At 40.5% G+C, this 19,713-nt stretch overlaps 1 protein-coding gene across 2 annotated transcripts in view; it reads right to left on the reverse strand.

Moving 5' to 3' along the window:
- iqsec3a (IQ motif and Sec7 domain ArfGEF 3a) overlaps positions 1 to 19,713 on the reverse strand; it is a 129,998-nt gene that overhangs the window by 55,474 nt on the left and 54,811 nt on the right. For both annotated transcript variants that reach the window (XM_085139087.1, XM_085139088.1), the window contains exons 3-4: positions 9,855 to 10,473; positions 7 to 1,298 (exon numbers count right to left, since the gene is read on the reverse strand). In XM_085139087.1, the coding sequence (XP_084995213.1) occupies positions 7 to 1,298; positions 9,855 to 10,473 (1,911 nt within the window). The remainder of the gene's footprint in view (positions 1 to 6; positions 1,299 to 9,854; positions 10,474 to 19,713) is intronic.

The following is a 19,713-nucleotide window of genomic DNA, read 5'->3' on the forward strand; positions in this document are numbered from 1 at the left end:
ACTCACACATTGAAGAGGTTGAGGCCGATGCGGTAGAGGCGTTTCCTCATGACGTCTGTGGACAGAGTGGGTGATTTACAGCTAGCGGGGTTCTCACAGTGGTAGCGTGGCAGGCTGAGGATCATAGCCTGCAACGCTTCCTTGGACGACGCCTCGGACGTCGAGCGTGCCTCCGTCGATGTGCTGCTGCTGCTCATCTGCTCTGAGCTATTGTCTGCCGTCTCAGAGCCACATCTCTTAACATCCAAAGGCTCCACCGCAGGAGAGCTACCCAGCACTATAGTCTCCTGTGGTGGAGGGGCCACAGTTGGTTCTCTTGGTGGTGGCGGTACCACCACAACAACCTCCTCTGGGCTTTGGGGGAATGCCATCTTATCCAGAGGGGTCAGAGGAGGTTGCTCCATCTCCCCAAGCTCTTCTTCAGAAGGAGGTGGTGCAGGGAATTCAACATCCTGCTCGCTGCCTTCTATCTCTGATTCTGGTGGTGGTGGAGGCTCCTGGGGTGGGGGTGGGAGTTCTTTGGGCTCTGCTAGGATGTCTGCAGGTGGAGGAGGGGGTTCTTGTGAAGGACCGGGTGTGATAGTGCCTGGTGCAGAATTTGCTATCGTGGAAGTGGTGGTGACAGTGCTGGAGGTTCCTTCTTGTTGGGTGCCACTGTTGAGGGTGACAGAAGTGGATGATTCCCTAACTGAAGATGAAACGCGGAAGTTCTGACTGTCAAACTGCACCGTCACATCTCGAAACGCCATCATCAGCTTGCTTGCATTCCTTGAGAGGTCGGTTGGGTCTACGGAGCCCTGATGAATTACCGAGTCTTGCACGTCCCCACCCCCGCCTTCTCCACCACCTCCAACCCCTGCTGCTGCCGCTGCTGCGCTAAAGGAATCGGCACTGAACTGATAGTTGCCGCCTTCTTGGAGTGAACACATGGTCTTCAGACTCCAGTTGCTGAGTGCATCATCTATAGACTTTGCTAATGACTGGACCTGCTCAGTGAAGGAGTCTTCCAGGTCAGTTAGGGTGCCACCAACTGTGGCAGGCAAAGATGGTGAGCGTACCAGTGGGATGCCTGCCAGGTTACAGCCTTCTGCCAGGGCCCGTTCAGCAGAGAAACCCTCCGTATTTTGCACACGGACCTTGCGCAGGGAGATGCGTCGAGGCAGTCGACTCTCCAGAAGTGAATTGCGGATCTTCTCAAAGTTTTTGCTGAGCTGGTACTGGCGGAAGGCAGTCTGGATCTTGCAGGCAGCACGGCGGGAGATGAGGTGTCCGCCGTATTTGTGCTCTAACATTTCGATCTAAAGAAAATGGAAAGAGACATACAGAACGAAAAGAAATTGGTGAAACATTTATTTTGTGTCAGTGATAGTAAAAGTGAGGACAGCAATTATTAAGACCAAATATGAGAGTCATAGTTGTATAATATTTTTTAAAACTGCAACGAATACAAGATACATGCGAATAGGTAAAAGAGTATTATTATAATTCAATGTTTTTTTGTAAGTGTACAATGCATATAGGCGTGCATTGGTGGAATACTAATCACGTGGAGACTTAAAGAAAAAATAAGTTTATTTAGTTGGAAAAAGAAAAAAACATTGCCTATTTTTAGATACTAAAGATCAGCAAATCTAAATAATATTGTCATGGTTTAATATTGTCAGTAAATGTATTTTCCATGCTGGTTTTGTTATGTATCCTGAATCTGTAACCACACTAATAGCTGAGTCATGGCATCCAGCTATTTCTTCAGCAAACAGAGCTCATAATCTACATGAATTCCATAGAGAAGTCTTCCACACAACTTTAAATTGTCTGAAACGGAACAGGCCGTTAATCTTGCCTGTGAAAAATTGCTCAAATGCTGTGGGAAATAGATAGAGATGTAATATAGCCCTCCTCATCTGACAGCAGCTCAAACACTAGATGAAACCTCTTTGAGTTTCCCAGAACAATCAGGGTGTGGGTATCTTTGGAAGTGCCCAGAAAGAGCGCTTATCTTCCAAAGTCCTTTTCATTCGCACCAAATCAATGAATATAATTCTGTTGCTCATCTGACTTTATCAAGGGCATTAATGTGGAGGAGATTTCAGCTTTGAAAGAACAGCACCACCGTTTTACAAACAGAACTAGCACGATTTTTGTGAAAGTCTCATTCATGGTGAACGTTTGCCTTGCAGGGACTGAAACACCTACAAAAAACATTGAAAGACTCACCCACTTACTCTCATGAGTGAGTGGGTGACTCTTTCAAAAAACAAAACAAAAAACCCACTCAAGACATTTCTACACATGCACCGCAGCCCTGAACTTTTCTAGACACAAAGCTGCGTGCGAGAACACAAGTGTCTCTGTCACTTCACTAGATCAAAGTCCGTGTGACGTCTGATGGAGTCCACGTTGGCATTGTAGCAGCTAATCGCCTGGTGGATTCACAACAAATACATCCTGCCTGCTGCACGCTCCATCAAGCTTGTCTAAACAAAACTGAATACTTCCAGGACTGAGAACGTAGCTGAAGTTCGGCTGCATGCCAGAAAGGACAGCTGAGGACGTTGTCCTGAAGCGATTCTCCTGACTGGAGGTTATGAGTCAATGGCTGCAGATGGGCTACCTTTCAGTCATGTCTGTGAAGCTGGGACATCAGTTAAACCAGGACCAATTGAGTATCCGACTGGTGAATGAAAGGGTGAACAAGAAACTCAGGCTTCCTCTTTGCCTCGATTCAACTACAAACGAATCCTACCTTGGTCAAATGACTTAACAGCAATATAATTTTATGCAAAATAAGAAGTGGAAAACTGTTTTCCATAAAAAAGAGTTATAGTCCATCACTAAGAAACACAACGAATACATAAATGTTCAAAATATTCTGCATGAAAATGTACTTTATAAAAAGCAAAGTATTCATCTGAGAGAATTCACATCTTTGCTTTTTCCTCCTTTGATTCTCTTACGGATTTAGAGCTGAACTCTTATATCAGAGTGATGTGTACAAGAGGATAAATTTGATCTGTACAAAATAACCTTCCTGTCAATTCAAATGCAATTGAGTGAATGGTTACTGCAGCTAAGAAGGATCAAATTGTGACTTTCAGCTGCTAATCTGCTTTCCTTTTAGTCCTGGACAAAGTCACCAAACCATCAGACTTCTGCAAAAGAAAAAAAAACACTGATAGGCTGTAATGGCTGTAGGGTTTGCAATTTTTGATAAGTGGTTAATTCAGCAAGATGCAGCCTCTGTCATTGTCATTGGAGGAACCGAATCACATACAAAGCTCTTTAGAATAGTGGAATGACACTGAAAATCCACCTTATCTACTCCATTTACATTTCACTGCAGAGCCTCTGTGAGCAAAGTGAAACGTACTGAGAATATTAAGGTGGAGTCTGAATAGGATGCTGGTTCACAGCTCTACTGTATCTGCTGATGGCGACTTCTCAGTGACTGTCATCCCTTGCAGACCAGTCGAACTCAGCCTGAATATTCATCGTTTTTTAATCTGGATTGTTCTGTGCTGCATGCACTCTTAATACGACAAGACGTTATCACTATGACTGTGCGGAAACTAAAATAGAGATTGTGAAGTCTTTTTTTTTTATATATAAGACAGGCGCTGAGGTAATATGATTGACCTCGTTACTCGCAGAGGTGTCCTTCATCAAAACAAATTCTACAGAGTTCCACTGCAGGGGTGCCCTTGAATGCGCAAAAAAGGGCTGTCAGCTTGGCTGCATTTGATTAAATGTAGCAGTCGAGCTTGTTTGTTTTGGCTTCCGCGTAAGCCGGGTCGGGGATGATGAATAAAGCATTTGGGTCACGTTGCTTTCGTTATTAGAGTGCGTATCTGATACACTGTGCCATTCAGATGGAATTACAGCCACCGGGACGAGCTGGAACATGATGGATTGAGGAAGAAAGTGAGGAAAGTAGACAGGATTTGATGGCAGCTCTAACGAGGATTGTGTTGGAACTTCAAATGCTGTGTACCACTTTCACTGGACAGTCCAGTCAAAGGTGCAAAGTGCATGTTTCCAGAACACAGTGCACAGTGCTTCTGTCTGTGTTACCTGTTTTATTTCATCTCTAAGGACCCATCAGACCCAGTGGAAGATGGACCTTTGCAGATTTAGCAACTCTGTCCTTGACCTTCTATGTTAACACTAGTCCAGCTTGGTTTATGGGTACTGGTGTGGCTCTGCACATATGTCAGACTGTTACATTCTTCCTCATAAGTTTATTTCTCAGTAGTAATGCGAAGGTTATAGATGTAGGTGGTACTTGTGTCTTGTTTAACTGCACTGCATAAATATTAGGTTCTTAGAACTATGACTTGAATTCAAAAAGTCTAAAACCTTCAACCTTTTCTTTCTGCCAGTTGGACAAACCATCATTAATTTGGAGTCAAGTTTCGTGACACAGAGAAAATGTTTTTGATGTGTCTTCCAAAGCCAGCTTGTTGGCTCATTGGTGCAGCATGCAGTGGGTTTTTAACTCACAGCGACTGCCTGCTGTGTCCATTAATGTTACTATAAGACCAGTTACAGTGATGCAAAATGGTTCACTTGGTGACGATTGCACTCGGGAATCCAATAAATTCCAGTTTACTGCTCAGTCAGCAATTGCAGCAAAATATTCAGGAAACTCTGATTTCTTCGTGTGTTAATAAATCCTAAGCTGTCATTTAAAGGGCTGCATGCTAATCCACTCCAAATGTAATGCATGTGGTAAAAGAAAAGGAGACACGTGTATAAAAAAAGAATGGTAGAAAGGTATAGAAAGAGGTGTTGAGACAGATGACCGTGCCAAGAATGGCATTGTTGAAAATCTTCCCCATTAGCCCTCTGTCACTTCTACCTCTGATCACTTCACTAAGCGCTGATGGAGGGAGAGATTATTCTGGAGACACAGTGGTCTGAGAAAACGGCGATGGCACCGCTCTCTCACACCACGTCTCTAAATCGATTCTGACGGAGAGATCAGCACCATGCTGACCTCATGTTCCCCTCTGAATGAGGCAGACAAAAATGGAGAAAAACTATGCAACACAAAGCGGTGCCACAATGCAGAATATGCAGAATAAAATTAGAGTGTGCAATAACAGATTTTGCTTGAACTTTGAGGTGAACAAAAAGAAGAGAAGGGGTACGTAAATATTTGAAGTCAAGGACACCGGTCTCTAATCCTCTTGAAGTCAAATAGACGACCCATAACAAACAGGGGGTTTAATAGAGATTTAGCACATTAAGATAATGATCTTACTTAAACACAAGTGCGAATTCAAAATGCAAATTTCAAATATTTTTGGGCTGCGGAGGCAGAGACAGGTTCTCGGCTTTAGATGCTATGGGGATGATAGATATCTTGGTTTGAAATACTTTCTCTGTCTATACATGAAATATTAATACCCAGGGGCTTTGGAAAAGGAATATGTTTTAGTCTGAAAGTTTTTGCTTCAAATAGAAATGTGTCTCAAAACCGAAAGGTCAACTAAAGGTGCAGTACACAGTTTTTTTTTTTTTTTTGCTTGTTTTTACTGGTTGCAAATAAATGCCAGTTGTTGCCATTTAGAGTCAAGTGCCATGATTACTATCTCCACCTCCTTCTACGGTATCATTATCACAAATGGCCTCTTAGAAAAGCCTCATCTATATTCAACTTGTGACATTTAAACCTAATTGTAAAACTATATATGTGAAGGCTTCTTAAAGAATACCGATTACCTTGATAATCAAAAATTAGTTAACCTCACTATACATTCCTGCAGAACGCTGAAGACAGCTTTGACTAAAATGCTTTCTAAACACCTTTTTTCAGTGGTAACATTTATCTCCTTTTTATCCACTTGGGATCACTCTTATTTGCTTCCTTTCATCTATGAGGCAATATTAGTTTAGCTTAGCTCGGCTTTTTCTGAACACAAAATGTGCTGAACTGTACCTGCAAAGCTAAGTAATGTCATAGACTTGTAAAATACTACCCACCCTGAGATTAAATACTGCCTTTTTTACAGTCCCTATAAATCAAACAGCCCTAAAATACTGATTCGTCGAGTTTCGTCCTTAAACGTGCAGGCACAGACTGAGCTGTGCGAACAAAACTGCAGATGATCTTTTCACATGCTGCAGAAATAAGGGGTGGAAATTCAAACCATGATTATTAGCTTTCATGCTCATGCACAGTCTTACAGCGCAGAAACATCTGCATGATTAATGAGATGATTATATAACAGCAAAACTGGGACACAACTAATGCTGACTGTATGAGTAAATGAGGATGACAATAGAAAAGTCTTGATGTCATCAGAGGATGGAAATCTTTTTAGCTCATGCGTCCTTGACCAAAGTCATTTACAGAAAAAGCTCAGCGGTGACTAAATTTTAATGCAGACACTATCTTAATTTAATAGAAAAATAGAATTACACTGATGGGCCTTGGCCAAACAAAGTCCCAGCGTGGCCAAAATCAGATGTAATCCACTGCTGCGGACATCTGCAGAACAATAACCCCCTAAAATTCTAAATTTTGCATGAGCTGTTTAAAAAGAAGAAAAGTGATCATCTTATTGTGGAATGAAAAAAACAACAACAACTATAAACCCTAACCTGGGCTTTGTGAGATACATAACATGCATTTGCACTTTTTAGTGTATTTATGAGTGAAGGCAGCCCATCAAATCCATTTTCAGTGCTCTTTTTGATTCTTGGGAAATATGAACTGCTGAAGCAGATATTAGCAGCAGCTACTGAGCAGAAGTAAAGGTCACATCACCTCATTATAAAACAAAGTGCTGTGCATTCTGCATGAGTTGTTTACTTCTTCAAGACCTCTCCATTTTATGAGCAACTTAAAGTGCACACAGTTGTGTGTGACTAGGATTGCAGCTAGAAGAGTTTAAACTGACAAAAATTAACTGAAAGGGCAGAAAGCAAATGTTTGGAGACTATATTCCCTGCCTTTCCATGTGCACACATGGGAAACCAGCAGAGCTGTAGCAAGAACCCCCCAGGTAAAACAGCAGAACAAGCAGGTGTAAGTGTAGAGCAAGCATCAGTGACAACAGATATGACACTGATTAAGTCAGACAGCATGAAAATGCCAAGCCTGAGTGGAGCAGGGTTGCAAAGGGGCTTGCAGGTATGCAGCAACTTTAGGCAGGCAACACAAAAGGCTCATCTTATATGAGTGAGCTATGAGCAAAACAAATATAATGTACATTTCCATGTAAGTGTATGTATTATTACATGGATTGACTAGTATTTAAATTTAAACAATTATGTATTTAAATTTAACCCTATTTAGAGAGAAAAAGTAATAGGGGGATCTGGAGGTTGAATGCTAAACTAAAGTGAGTTAATGCTCAAATACTTCATCATGAGGTCCTTCCCCAGTTATCAAGGTATCGCCCCACAGATCCAATTACTCTGACATTGATCTGGAGATCCATCACGCCCCCTGCACCCCAGGCTGTACAGACAGAAGATCAATCTAGCTGATCACGTATCTCAAGCCTTGTTGACAGAGAGATAGCAGGAAAGGGGGACCTTCAGATGTAAGATTAAAAGAGAGAAAATGGAAGTGAGAAAGAGACGTTAAGGTTAAAAGAATCTTGAGCCTCAATTAGAGAAGTGACAACTGAGGAAATGCAATCAAAACTGAATGAAATGGAGCTGAAAGGGAAAGCGAATATGGGAAAACTATCCAGCTCAGACATATTAGTTTCAGTGGCTTGGAATGAATGCTTTGCTGGCTTATCTGGCAGTTTTCTGTGTGTTCTTCTCACTCTGCAAATTTAAATATGTATTGGCAGAGAAGGACACAATCCAAATGACATCTCCCCTGTCACCTGTGAGCAAATTTCCTTTCACAGTGTGTCACTGGTTCTCTGACTCTGAGAAACACTTAACACTAGAGCGACCATGTTTACTGATTGTTCTGGGTTATTGATTAAGCGCAGCCAAGTGTGCCGCACAGCACTTACAGGGACAGTAATAGAAGTCAAGACTTGAGGGACCGAGGTGTACCTTGAAAAGAAACAAATTGAACCAAGGGACTCGGAATACCTGGAAAAAATACCTGCATGATGTACATTACAGTGGCTCAAGTCTGACAAGTTTCTGCTTGAAATACAGAGGATCCCAGCAAAATTAGTATTGCACATTAATATAGGGAAGCAATTTGAAAACAAAACTCGGAAAAACGAATAGATTTGGGGGGCCTGGATATAGTTTACACTTGATATTACAACTTCCACAAGGCAGTTTAAAGGAGTCTTGCATGGCTTTCTTTCAAAATCATAACCTCAAATCTGGATTCACATTCAAAACACAGATTCTACTACTGCAGCTCTTTTTTGCTCATTTGTTTGTTTTCTTTTAGCAGAAAGGGAGTGCCGGGTTCTTAGCTAGTTAGCAGTAGGAAGCTGGGTGAGCAAGATCCCTCTACAGTGTTACTTGCTTTATACATTACACCTTGACACACCAAAACTGGAGCACATGTGCAGTGTGTTAATGCAGTTATTGTTTAGATAGCTCTGTTAAAATGGCGCAAAAAAAGACCAGATCCACAAACACAGATTGAGAAGTGCACTTCACCTTAGCAGATGGTGAAGCCTAGCCAACAGCCAGCCCACTGACCACATCCCTAATAATGCATCAGTAACTTCAAGCCCTAATAATTTAACAAGTTAGCTATGAAAACGTCCATCCCCAGTACAACTGTCATGAAACGGAAAATTAACTAGGGAGACAACAGAATATACGGCTGTAAACAGGTTTATTTTAGCTTTAAAGTTGGCCATGCTTTTATTAGCATCTATAGTTACTGACTCTCTTTGAAAGGCTTTAAATAAACAGCAGTTTATGGAAATGCATTTTTCAGCCCTCAAGGGTGCTTTTTTTACAGGCTGAATCTAAAATGGATCTAAAATTCAGTGGAGGGCCCTTTTACATAATTAATCCAGCACAAAAACGGTGAGGAGCCCCACAGGTAGGGGCCTTACCTGCCATCTTACCTTGTCGAAGCTCGATGGACTGAAGAATGTTGTTTAGATGGATGATAATGAAAATTAATGTTTGATGGCTCTTGATGATTATGTAATGTAGATGATATCTGAGCTCCTGATGAACAGCGTGATAAGAACACAGACACAAGAACATGAAAATGCACGCAGAAAAACAGTCACTTTTTACAGTTCAGGACAAAGTCGGTTTAACTCGCTGCAATGAAATGTGCTTTTATTCTCCACAAATGTTAAGGCTTTTCACCATCCACTGATAAATTATATAGCATTAGAAAATATACAAATTTTAAAGGAGTCATGCAAATACAAAACTTGCATTTTGTGACATTGTTTTTACATCGACTTTGACGGGTAATTGTGCATCCTTGCTAGAATAGTAAAGCAGCCTGCACCTGAAAACAGTTTAGTGTATTCTCAGAAAATCACAGTTTGAAAAAAACAATCCGGTTTTGGTGATGAAGACAACTGAGGATGTCAATGAAGTGATGACATGGCAATGATGATGATGGTTTATGATAATGGAGAAAAGGAAATATTTTTGACAGCCCATAAGCGCTAATAGGGATCAATACATCGAACGAACAAAAACATAAACGAACAAATTTAAAAAATTAAAACAAAATTAAAAAGTCAGACACCAGCTTTGACCACAAACCACCTGACCTTCTCTTCAGACAAAAAAAACAAAACGAAACACCACAAAAATGTCAGACCACAGGACGTACAATACACACAAGCCAAGCTACTGCACCTCCTGCCCTCCCCCTCCCTCTCCCAAACACAACACACCAACACTCAACCCGCCCCCTCCCAACCCCAACACAACCCTACCTGCTTATTTTTGAGGTCAAGCGAGAGCTCATAGTCAGAGGAGGCGGAGTGCGAGCCGGCCCCGTTGCGCTGCACCCTCAAGGGCGAGGCTGTGTGGTGCAGACTGGCTCTCCTCCCCGGGCCACCTCCTTTTGCTCCTCCCCCTTCCTCGTCCTCTTCCTCCTGTGCTGCTTCAACCTCGCGTGGCTTGGCCTGCGCCTCCTCTACCTCTTGCTTTGTCTTTGCCTCCACAACTTCTTCTGACTCTTGATTCTCTTTCTCTGCAACCGTCTGCTCCTCTCGGCACGGTGAAGGGGCTTTGGGGGCTTCCTGTGGGGCCGCCTCGCTCAGAGCCTTGACTTGCGGCTGAGGCTCGGGCTCTGGTGCAGGCTGGGCTTTCGGCTCAGGTTCTGGCTGAGGTTTGACTTCGGGTTGGGGTTGAGGTTGAATCTGCGGTTGGGGCTCAGTCTGTGGTTGGGGCTGTGCTGGCTGACTCTGTGGCTGAGTCTCTTGCTGCTGTTGTTGGGGCTGCGGTTGCAGTTCAGGTTGTGGCTGTGGCTGTGACTGGGCCTCACTCTGCAGCTCTCCTTCTCCTCCCTTCCCTTCCTGAACCATAGACGAGTCTGGAGAAAGGTCATCGCTGCAGAAAGGAGGAGAAAATGCAGAGTGAGGTGTCTGCTGCATCCGTGGTGAGCTCTGACCTCTTCTCCAGGCTGCCTGGGTTAGTGGTAAGATGTTGACCCTTTCTCTCTTTTTTCTTTTTTGTGCCTCATCACTCAACAGTTCATCTGTCTGCCTGCTCTGTTATGAATGCCTTTCTTGTCTGTCTAGACACTGACAGACAATGAAAACCAGGAAAACATAAAGCACAGAGCAGCTTATAAAACCACAGTGTACAAAAGTTTAAAAAAAAGAAAGAAAAAGATCAAGGCATTACTTCTTACAGCAAAATCTTTAGAAGAGAAAATGTGAAAAAAACAAGATAGTTAACAGCCAATAGTGACACACGCTCCCACACACACAGACGTAGGGGGGACAGTCATGCAGCCAAAACAAATGTCACTAAATGTGCGCCTGCTTGTGTGAATACTTGTATGTTGGAGTGTACTGGACGTGTCGTTTTACACTTTAAAACAAAAAGAGGTGTTATAGGCATGTAATATACAGGAACAAATAATATATTTATATACTTTTTGTCCACATAGCAAATATCAGCTGTTTCTCTAATCATCTAATGTGTTTGAAGACATTTTGATCTAACTGACGTCACCTTGAGAGTAGTTTTCAATGCTCCCCTGTCAGCTGATAGAAGAACATGACTAAGCAGTCATGTTAGTGGCTCAGTAAGGCTGCACTTAATCTGCCAGTATCCTTTATCAGGAGTGCTTGTCAGAGAAGACAAGCACTCTGAAACAAGAAGCTTCTGAAACACCTTTCCGTCACACCCTGATAACCGGGGCATTGGGATGTTCAAATGGAAATGCACACACACTTGCATCTGTGTTGAAGACAAAAGTAAGCATGGTTTAAACTGCTCTCACTGCCAATTTTTCTTTCTTTCAGTTGGACTATTTCTGCCACTTTTAGACGTACAAAAAAGTGCCTTCAAGAAAAAAAAAGTGATATTGACCACAAACCCAGCTGTGTAGAGTGTAGCTGTTATATTTGCACACGTTTGCCTTTAAACACATGGGACTGACTAATCTTTGATGATATGTTGATGAAGTTTGAAAGACACAATGACGTTTCTGTTTCTGTTTATTATAAGAACAACATGTATCAGCAGATTTTCCTGAAAGACTTACTTTGACTTTGTGCCGGTTTTGCACACCAGCTAAAAGTAACTGTGATAACAACTGGGCATGTTGTCAAAGTCAACACGATTTTTCTTCAGAGGAAGACAAAGGGCTCTGCAACAATAAACTTTTAGTTTGTGTCTTAAGTTGTCTGTCTAAAAAAAGCCTTCATTAATAAAAGCATACTTATATACTGCATTTCTGCTAATGTAGAGAGTTAATAATTTAAAAAAAAAAAGGTTTGATGGCAACAAAAACCTTTCTGCCGCCTTCTTCTGCACAAGAGGCCTGGGTCTTTTATATATATATATATATATATATATATATATATATATATATATATATATATATATGGCAGCACATAAGCTTGAGAAAAAAGAATTCTGGGAATGGGTATAGCTAGGTCTGCTACTTCTAAAATAGAGCTTATATGAGCAATGAATAATGAAGAGGGAAAGTGTGCTCCTTCAACATTCAGCTGCAGGTGAGCTTTTTCTCATGCAGAAAATAGACCTGCCTGGAAAAAACAGAAGACTTCTTTTAGGGGAAGAGAGCCTGCCATGATCCCTGCTTACAACGTTCCCTTTCATTGTTATGAATCTAAATGTAGTCGTTCCGATTTGCATTTTGCTAGAGCCCCCGTTATGGTGAGAGATATTAAGACAACCAACAGGCGGCATGCAGCTGGATTAAAGTCAGATTCCGATAAAAGGAACAAAAAAAAGAAGGAACAGGTGATCAAAGGGAATTATTTTTGAAGAGACACAAATAACCATGAAAAATGAACGCAGTCACTGAAAACATATTGTGTATGGATGTGTATGCATTTATAAAGCGAATATAAGCTCAAGAGTTAGTTCAGTCTCATTTGGGTTTTCACATTCCTTCAGATGGACTGACATTCCCTCTGCATATCAACTTTTCTATCCTTTTTATCTATCTTGTCATCCTCTCTTTCCAACCATGCCTCTCGCACACACGCATCCAAACAGATGCACATATGGTATGCACACACACACACACACACATATATATATATATGCAGTTTTCCTGCTGCTCTGTCTTTCCCAGGTAAGGGGATTGAGCTATTCTGTGTATCAAAGTGACTGACAAGGCAAGGACAAGGTCTGGATGCTTCCTCTCATTTCCCAGTTTTTCCATATGTCAGTTCTGAAGATGGATGAGCGCAGTGGCCTCCATGCTTTTCATCCAGAATATAATTATAGTGTCCACTGACATCTCCTGCTCTCACTGCCGTGATTGCGAACAGCCCGGTACAGTGGTGTGACGCGAGTTTGGGGCCGTCTGCTAATGCTGCATGCTGGGCTACAACCGTTAATATCAGGCTCATAGAAAGGGAATCTCCACTTGTGTAAAATAAAAAGACAATCCATGCACCTTAAACAATCTGAATGAAATTCAGTACAGTTTTATAACATTTAGAAGGTAAAAGAATACTATACAATTTACAGGCGTTAAATTGAATCGGGATGCATGAGAGAGTAGTTTTTCTTAGACTTACTTTGCAGTATTACAAAGTCTGGAAACATCTCTATGAATATATGCATGTCTTTATATTTAAGGACAGGCCCTTTGTTTCTGTACTGCATGAAGAAATAGTACAGAAGTCAGCAAAATGTACTTACTGCATCAAAGGAAAATAAGATATTCTACAGAGAGCTTGGTGACTGATATATTATCCTACTCTACACTCTCTTACAGAATATAAAGTACCATATTGTTCCTTCAGAGGTACAATGGCTTGTCACTAGGGCTGTATCCCCCTAAGGTGCTCCTTTTCTACCCTTGACAGGCTGTTTGTATCTCACAGAAACTGATCAGCTCCAGTGTCAATTTTGCACCTTAATGCTACAGCACAAAAATGAACCTGGATACAGGAGTGTGCATTCTATTTTTCTTTTGTATATATCATTATTTAATCAATACTCATTCCGATTCTTGGAAACGAACTCACAGCTGTATAGCACTTTCCTTGTCTTATACAGCACTCAAAGCTTTATCACATGTGCAACTACAGTCAACTTAAACTATTTAGCATAACATGGATGTCATTGGACAGAGCACATGGATAAACGCCACTTGGCACAGGGAAAACACTAACTTCTATCTAACTTATCTAACTTAAATGAATAAGAAAACTGGAAAGCCAAAAAATCTCCAAGTACAAAATGTTTTGTAATTTCTGCCTGGGAAAAGTACAGGAGTTACCTTGAACTCTGGTCACTAGGGTACATTTGTATAGAAACTGGACAGAAACTGACTTTTGCTGTACCCTTATTTCTAAGAGTGCTTATCAGATTACTTAATTGTTAATATTGTGTGTCAAAAGTACTAGTAGTATTTTAGCCCGGTGACACCCTCCAAAGAGTTGAGAAGTAGGGATGGGTACCGGTATCCGGTGCCATTATGGCACCGGTATCTGACATAAACAGTAGTAACCAGACCGAAAAGCAACGCACATTTCGGTGCTTTATTTCTGTGCTTTATTTCTGTGCTTTTTTTTTTCTTGAGATGTCACACACCTTGGTTTCTAGCCAATCATTTTACCTTTCCAAGGATAGTAGGCGGGCCCAGGTACGTACATTCTTTTAGAGCAGAGCTACAGATTAAAAATGCCCAAGGTGAAGCCGTCAAAAGTCTGGCTGTACTTCACAGCAAAAGATGCAAACTCAGCAGCCTGCCACAAGTGCTTTAAGGTGATACTGTGCAAAGGAGGTAACACCTTGAATCTGATGAAGTTAAACTTTGATCACAAGCTAAAAAGGTCAAACACCACAGGTATCATATAGTTTTTGAGATTCATTAGAAATCTTAGCCAGATGACTCCACAGGCTCATCACAGTGTGTCAATAGCCACATTATGGAAGAGTGTCTCTAGCCCAGTTACAGCTTCGGTATGAGAAACAGGGCAATCCTTCTGTTCATGATAAGAGGCCAAATGAAAGAAAATGTCTGAAATGCAAGAATACCAATCAGGTAGGTGCGGGTTGTCTCTGTTCCAAATGGACTATATAAGTCAGTGAGGACCATTTCAGTTTACGATAGCTCACGTACAGCCCATATTCTGAAACAATGATTCTCTAGATATCAATTATTGTTTCCATTTAAATGTTAATTACCTGGGCACTCTGCGAGATTTATTCATGTTTTCCAATAAAAATTGACCTTCAAGTACTCAAGGTATAGTTTAAATTGGACGTTTTCATTTCATCTCAATATTCACTTATCTTTTTCTAATCTTCCATTTCCATCACTGGAAAGTTATTAGATTGGTTAATTAGTCGGATTCCTTGCTTTAATTAGACTAATTTAATTACTGCCTTTTGGGGTGATTTCCCACCTATAGTTTATTTACTCTGGTCCGAATAGTTGATGGGTTTGCAAACTTGTGGCTTTTCCCCATGGTTTGTTGTGTTTTTACACAGTGAAAAATCCAAGTATACCCGAAGCAAATAAAAATGTGTCACTACACATCAAGTGAGACTATTCAGTTCTTTTATTGCAGAAGCGTCTGGGGCAGGAGCAATACAAGTAAATACTGGTAGAAGGTGTTGTATCTGCAATATAGGAGAACATGGAGAATTTAGGTTCATTTCACAGCTAGTTGCTAGACCATACAGACCTTTGCGCATCTATAGTACCTTGCTGCATTACATTAAAGCATATGTGGCTATGGGAAGTTTTGGAAACTGCACCGAGACCACCTCCTCAAAAGGGTCTCGGTGCACTTGCTCAAATGCGATTACCGTGTTAAATGGACTAAACACAGCAGGTATGAAAACACCCTTAATAAAAGATACAAAAGCAGGTCCATCACCATGCTTTCACCTTCTCGTGTTAATGTTGTGAATTCAATTACGGTGATGCTGCCCAACAAAAAGGTAAAGTAATAAGATAGGAAAAATGACATCAGTAAGTCCCATCAGCGTGTGCGCCTAAAGCATAAAAGTTCTTTTGGCCTCATGGCAATCTTAGTTTCCCTATAAAAAGCCTCCTGAGTGGCTCAGAAGCAGCTGTGCTCCATTTCTGAGTCCTAGCAAAGGAACATCAAGGAGATGCATTTTGGAGATGCTGCTCCACTGATATCCATTATTTCTGCTGTTAAAAGGGAGCAAAAGGGCAGCGGCAAAGAAATCTGTGTTCTTCTGACACGAAGCAACACTGACTGCAGGCAACATGGAAGTATATCAGGTTTTAAAGTCCAGGGTATCTGTAATTCATTCACATTGGCTGCCACATCTAAGATGTAAGCAAAAAAAGAGCACATGCATTTGGAAGATGTAAAATTATTTAAGTTAAATGGAAGAGAATAATCTGGGGGTACTTTTTCTATATAGCATGGTATTTTTAGTTTCAGGCTTAGATGAAGAAAGATTAAAGAAACTGTCACTTTTTGGAAATACCCATTTGCTAAGCAGTTTTAAAGCTTTTACACATAAAATTTTGTAGGGATAAAACAAATGAGATATGTGGCGGTTCTGTGAGCACTAGAAGTTTTCCTATGTCTGTGCTCAACTTCTCTAACCAGCTTTTGTGCTGTTTCAGATCAGCTGAAGTGTGAAACTAAAGTAAAATACTGAAAATTTTAAAGTGTAGCTGCTATAGTCTGCAAACTATTACACTGCTGTATATAGAATGTACGCTTTGCAATTAAATACATCCAGTTTTTTTTGTTTCATTTTACAAATTTGTATTTGTAATACAATTGTATTTGCAGTTCATTACATAAAATGAATAAATACATTACTGTGTAAAAGTTTTGAAGCACCACTTGTTTCTTTATATTTTACTTTCAAGGGGCCAGACTTTTTTATAATTGTAAACTAATCTCAAGCAACAATTTTCCAGGGCTTGTGAAGCTCTTTTAAAGATTTTCTTTGGATGAATCTAGGAATAGGACTAGGAATGACTCTAGTAAATACCAGGCTACTAAATACTGTAACGCTACTGTAAGCAATGTACAGTATGTTAATGTTAGTAGTTTTCCCAAAACATCCTGATTTACAGTATTCAACTGCATTTGTGAAGAAAGCTTTACAGTAAATTGTTACAGTTGACTCTTGGCAAGAAAGCAAATATGAAGAAATGTAAACCTATTACAAGTTTAGGAACAATGAAAGCAAACTCGAATTAAGAAATAAGCTATACCAGTCAGTTCTGTGGAGATTATCCATTACAGGGACTGTTTCATTTGGATTAAAGTTTCCATTGTAATGGTGGGTGGTTAGAAGGCGTGGGGGCCTTAATAGATTGATGTTGATGCTTGGGTTACTTTATTTTTCAAGATTTATTCAACTAGAAAAGTGCACCATAAGCACGTTTTCACTGTAAAAACTGGGGTTCAGGAGGGTCAAAGAAAGTTAATGTTATTTGGACAGACAGTGACAACATTCTTTAAATAAGCGATGCATTAATTATGTTTCCGCTGTGAACTCAGTTGCCTCATGCTAGTTTTACTTGATCATTAACCTTGACCGCAGAGCTTTTGCTGCATCATCCCCACAGAGGTGTGCAGCAGGAGAGATGAGTTATTGGACTGTGTGACCATTGGGGTTCAAAGGGTCTATCCTCTGGTGGACTGCAGCCAAGGAGTTGCTGAAGAGGGCATTATGTGAGCAAAACCACATCAGCAGAAGTCACAGTAAATAACATCCCTGAAGAAGAAGCTAAGCTATGGTTGCTTGAATTTAGAAGAGCGGCTTGCACTGAACATGTGTATTGTCAGTTAGCAAGCATTTTAGTTTTGGCTTAATTTTCTTTGTACTTAAATCATTCCTTAAATTAAACAGAAATGAATTCCCTTGTCACCTCTGCTGAATTCCTCTTCACTCAGTGCCTACCCTATGTTTCTCATACTGCTCCCAGAGAATTAATCAGTTCATCAGGCAGAAAACAAGGGCAGGCTGAAGAGCAGAAGCCTCTGCATAAATAAGCATATTTCTCCCTTCGAATGCATGGTGAAGATGATGTATGGAGCAAATTTGCTGAAGTGTATTTGAAATTCATCACAGTTGCTGCAAACAGGGAATGCATGACTTAGTGTCATATGTACAAGAGAGACTTGAAGCTGTACAGGAGGGCACTGAGGAAAAGCTGAGAAAAAAAATGATTTTCTTACGTTTTCCAGGTTATTGTGCTGCACACTTAAGCCAAAGAAATATGCTGCATTGCAGCCAACTGACCTCACTCTCACACTGACGGAAAGAAAAAGTTTCTGAAGTGTTTCTGAAACTGTTTAGAGGCACTAAGCCCAGATAAAGAAACAACAGCTATTAAAATGCACAATGTCAGCTTTCAGCCAATTAGCAGCAAAGGCCCAGGTCCTCTCTAATCACCAGGTCAAGATTAATCATTTTTCTTCACCCTTAGTAAAAAAGAAAACAAAAAAACAAACAAACAAAAAAAACAACGGCATGACACATTTCTGCCTTTTTCATCATTAATCTATGACCTAACCCCTTGCCAACCACGAACATTCGCAATGCTTCAACAGGGGATGTTCCACTGATTTTTACTCAGTGTGCCACTTTTAAAATGCCATATGCTGATGTGACTGCTCAGGGCTATAAGTGGGAGACCTTGAGTGTGAGTACAGTGAATGATCTGTCTGCTGGCATTATGGCGCAGTTATGAGATGTATATTGCATTGGAAATGAGAAAAATGGGGCAGATTTTAAGGGTGCATAGCTCACTTAAACTTTATGACTGTAATGGACCCATGTCAAATGCTTTATATATAAAAGTTAAAGACAAGTTTCTCTAACTTTAGTATGAAAGTCAGTTTATCAGGAATATAAGCTAAACCCATAGAGGCTTATCATTTCAGGACATCTGAAGATTTTGAGTTAAATGCTGACTCTAAAGTAAGCGTTTTCCATTAGTTTTAAGAAATTTCTAAATATATCAATGTACATTTGGAATTTGACCAACTTATGCTGTCTTTTTGAGACTTTAACTCCAAAAACATAAATGGCAATATAAAGTCGCTACAATGCTAACAGTGATGTTAACATGCAGGTTTAACAGATACTTAAGTTTTGCAGACACATGATCACTAATCCTTTAAGATTCATCAGCGATTTTCCATGTGTGACAAGTGAATAAAGCCCCATTTATTCACAGACCTAGAGACTGGTCTGTGACCATCTTGCAACTGGCTGTTGCTAGCAAAAAATTGTGTATTCTCCAACCAGTGGACAAAAAGCTCCCTGTTATTTCATTGTATTATTAATGACCCAACTGCTAGCATATTGCTGTAGTCATAGCTTGAATGTATGGTCTTCAAACACTCAAGCTAATATTTTTTGCGTTCAAACTAAAAGTTATACCTTTTGAAACACGTTGGCTGGAGAACTTTACTTTGACAGCAAACCTCCTTTTCTAGACGAGTACTTAAGTGAGTATTTGGTGGATGGAAGGATGACTCTTAAGTAATTTATGCATTGAATAACACAAGAAACCTCAATAATTTTTACCATGTTTGTCATCTTAGTGTGTTAACACGGACAAATTTAAACCGGAATGATCAAAGCTGTTAAATTTCATGGTCGTATAAAATTTAATGATGTGTATTTGAGCCCAAAGTCCCATATGCTTAGCAGATGTTTCAAGTTCCTATCAGGAATACTTGGATGCAGTAGAAAGTCATATCTGATTCCTTCCATGGCAGATAGCACTCCATTTTAAAGATAACTCCATGAACTTTATCAGTTAGTTAGTTAGTTAGTTAGTTAGTTAGTGTGTACATTTTTATTGTTTGTACAGTAAAATTGATGATGCAAGTGTATTGGGCTATGAAACTTTAATGTGGTTGTTGATGAGTGAGGTTGACAGAAGTCAAGAAATCATTCTTTGGGTGCAGTGCAGAGGAATCTCGGATGATCTGGAAAGTGTGGACTAAAATGGGCCATAGACAGGCAGCATTGCCACAGTCAGACTTAAAACATAAATACTGCATTTTCTCTCTGGAGTTAAAGACATCCATCTGGCCTCTCTTCACAGCCATATATCTTGTCTTTCAGTCTTTGTTTTCAATGATCAAGGTCAACTGGAGACATTTATCA

This window comes from Neolamprologus multifasciatus, chromosome 17 (assembly GCF_963576455.1).
Source record: "Neolamprologus multifasciatus chromosome 17, fNeoMul1.2, whole genome shotgun sequence".
In the NCBI taxonomy this organism is placed as follows: domain Eukaryota; kingdom Metazoa; phylum Chordata; class Actinopteri; order Cichliformes; family Cichlidae; genus Neolamprologus; species Neolamprologus multifasciatus.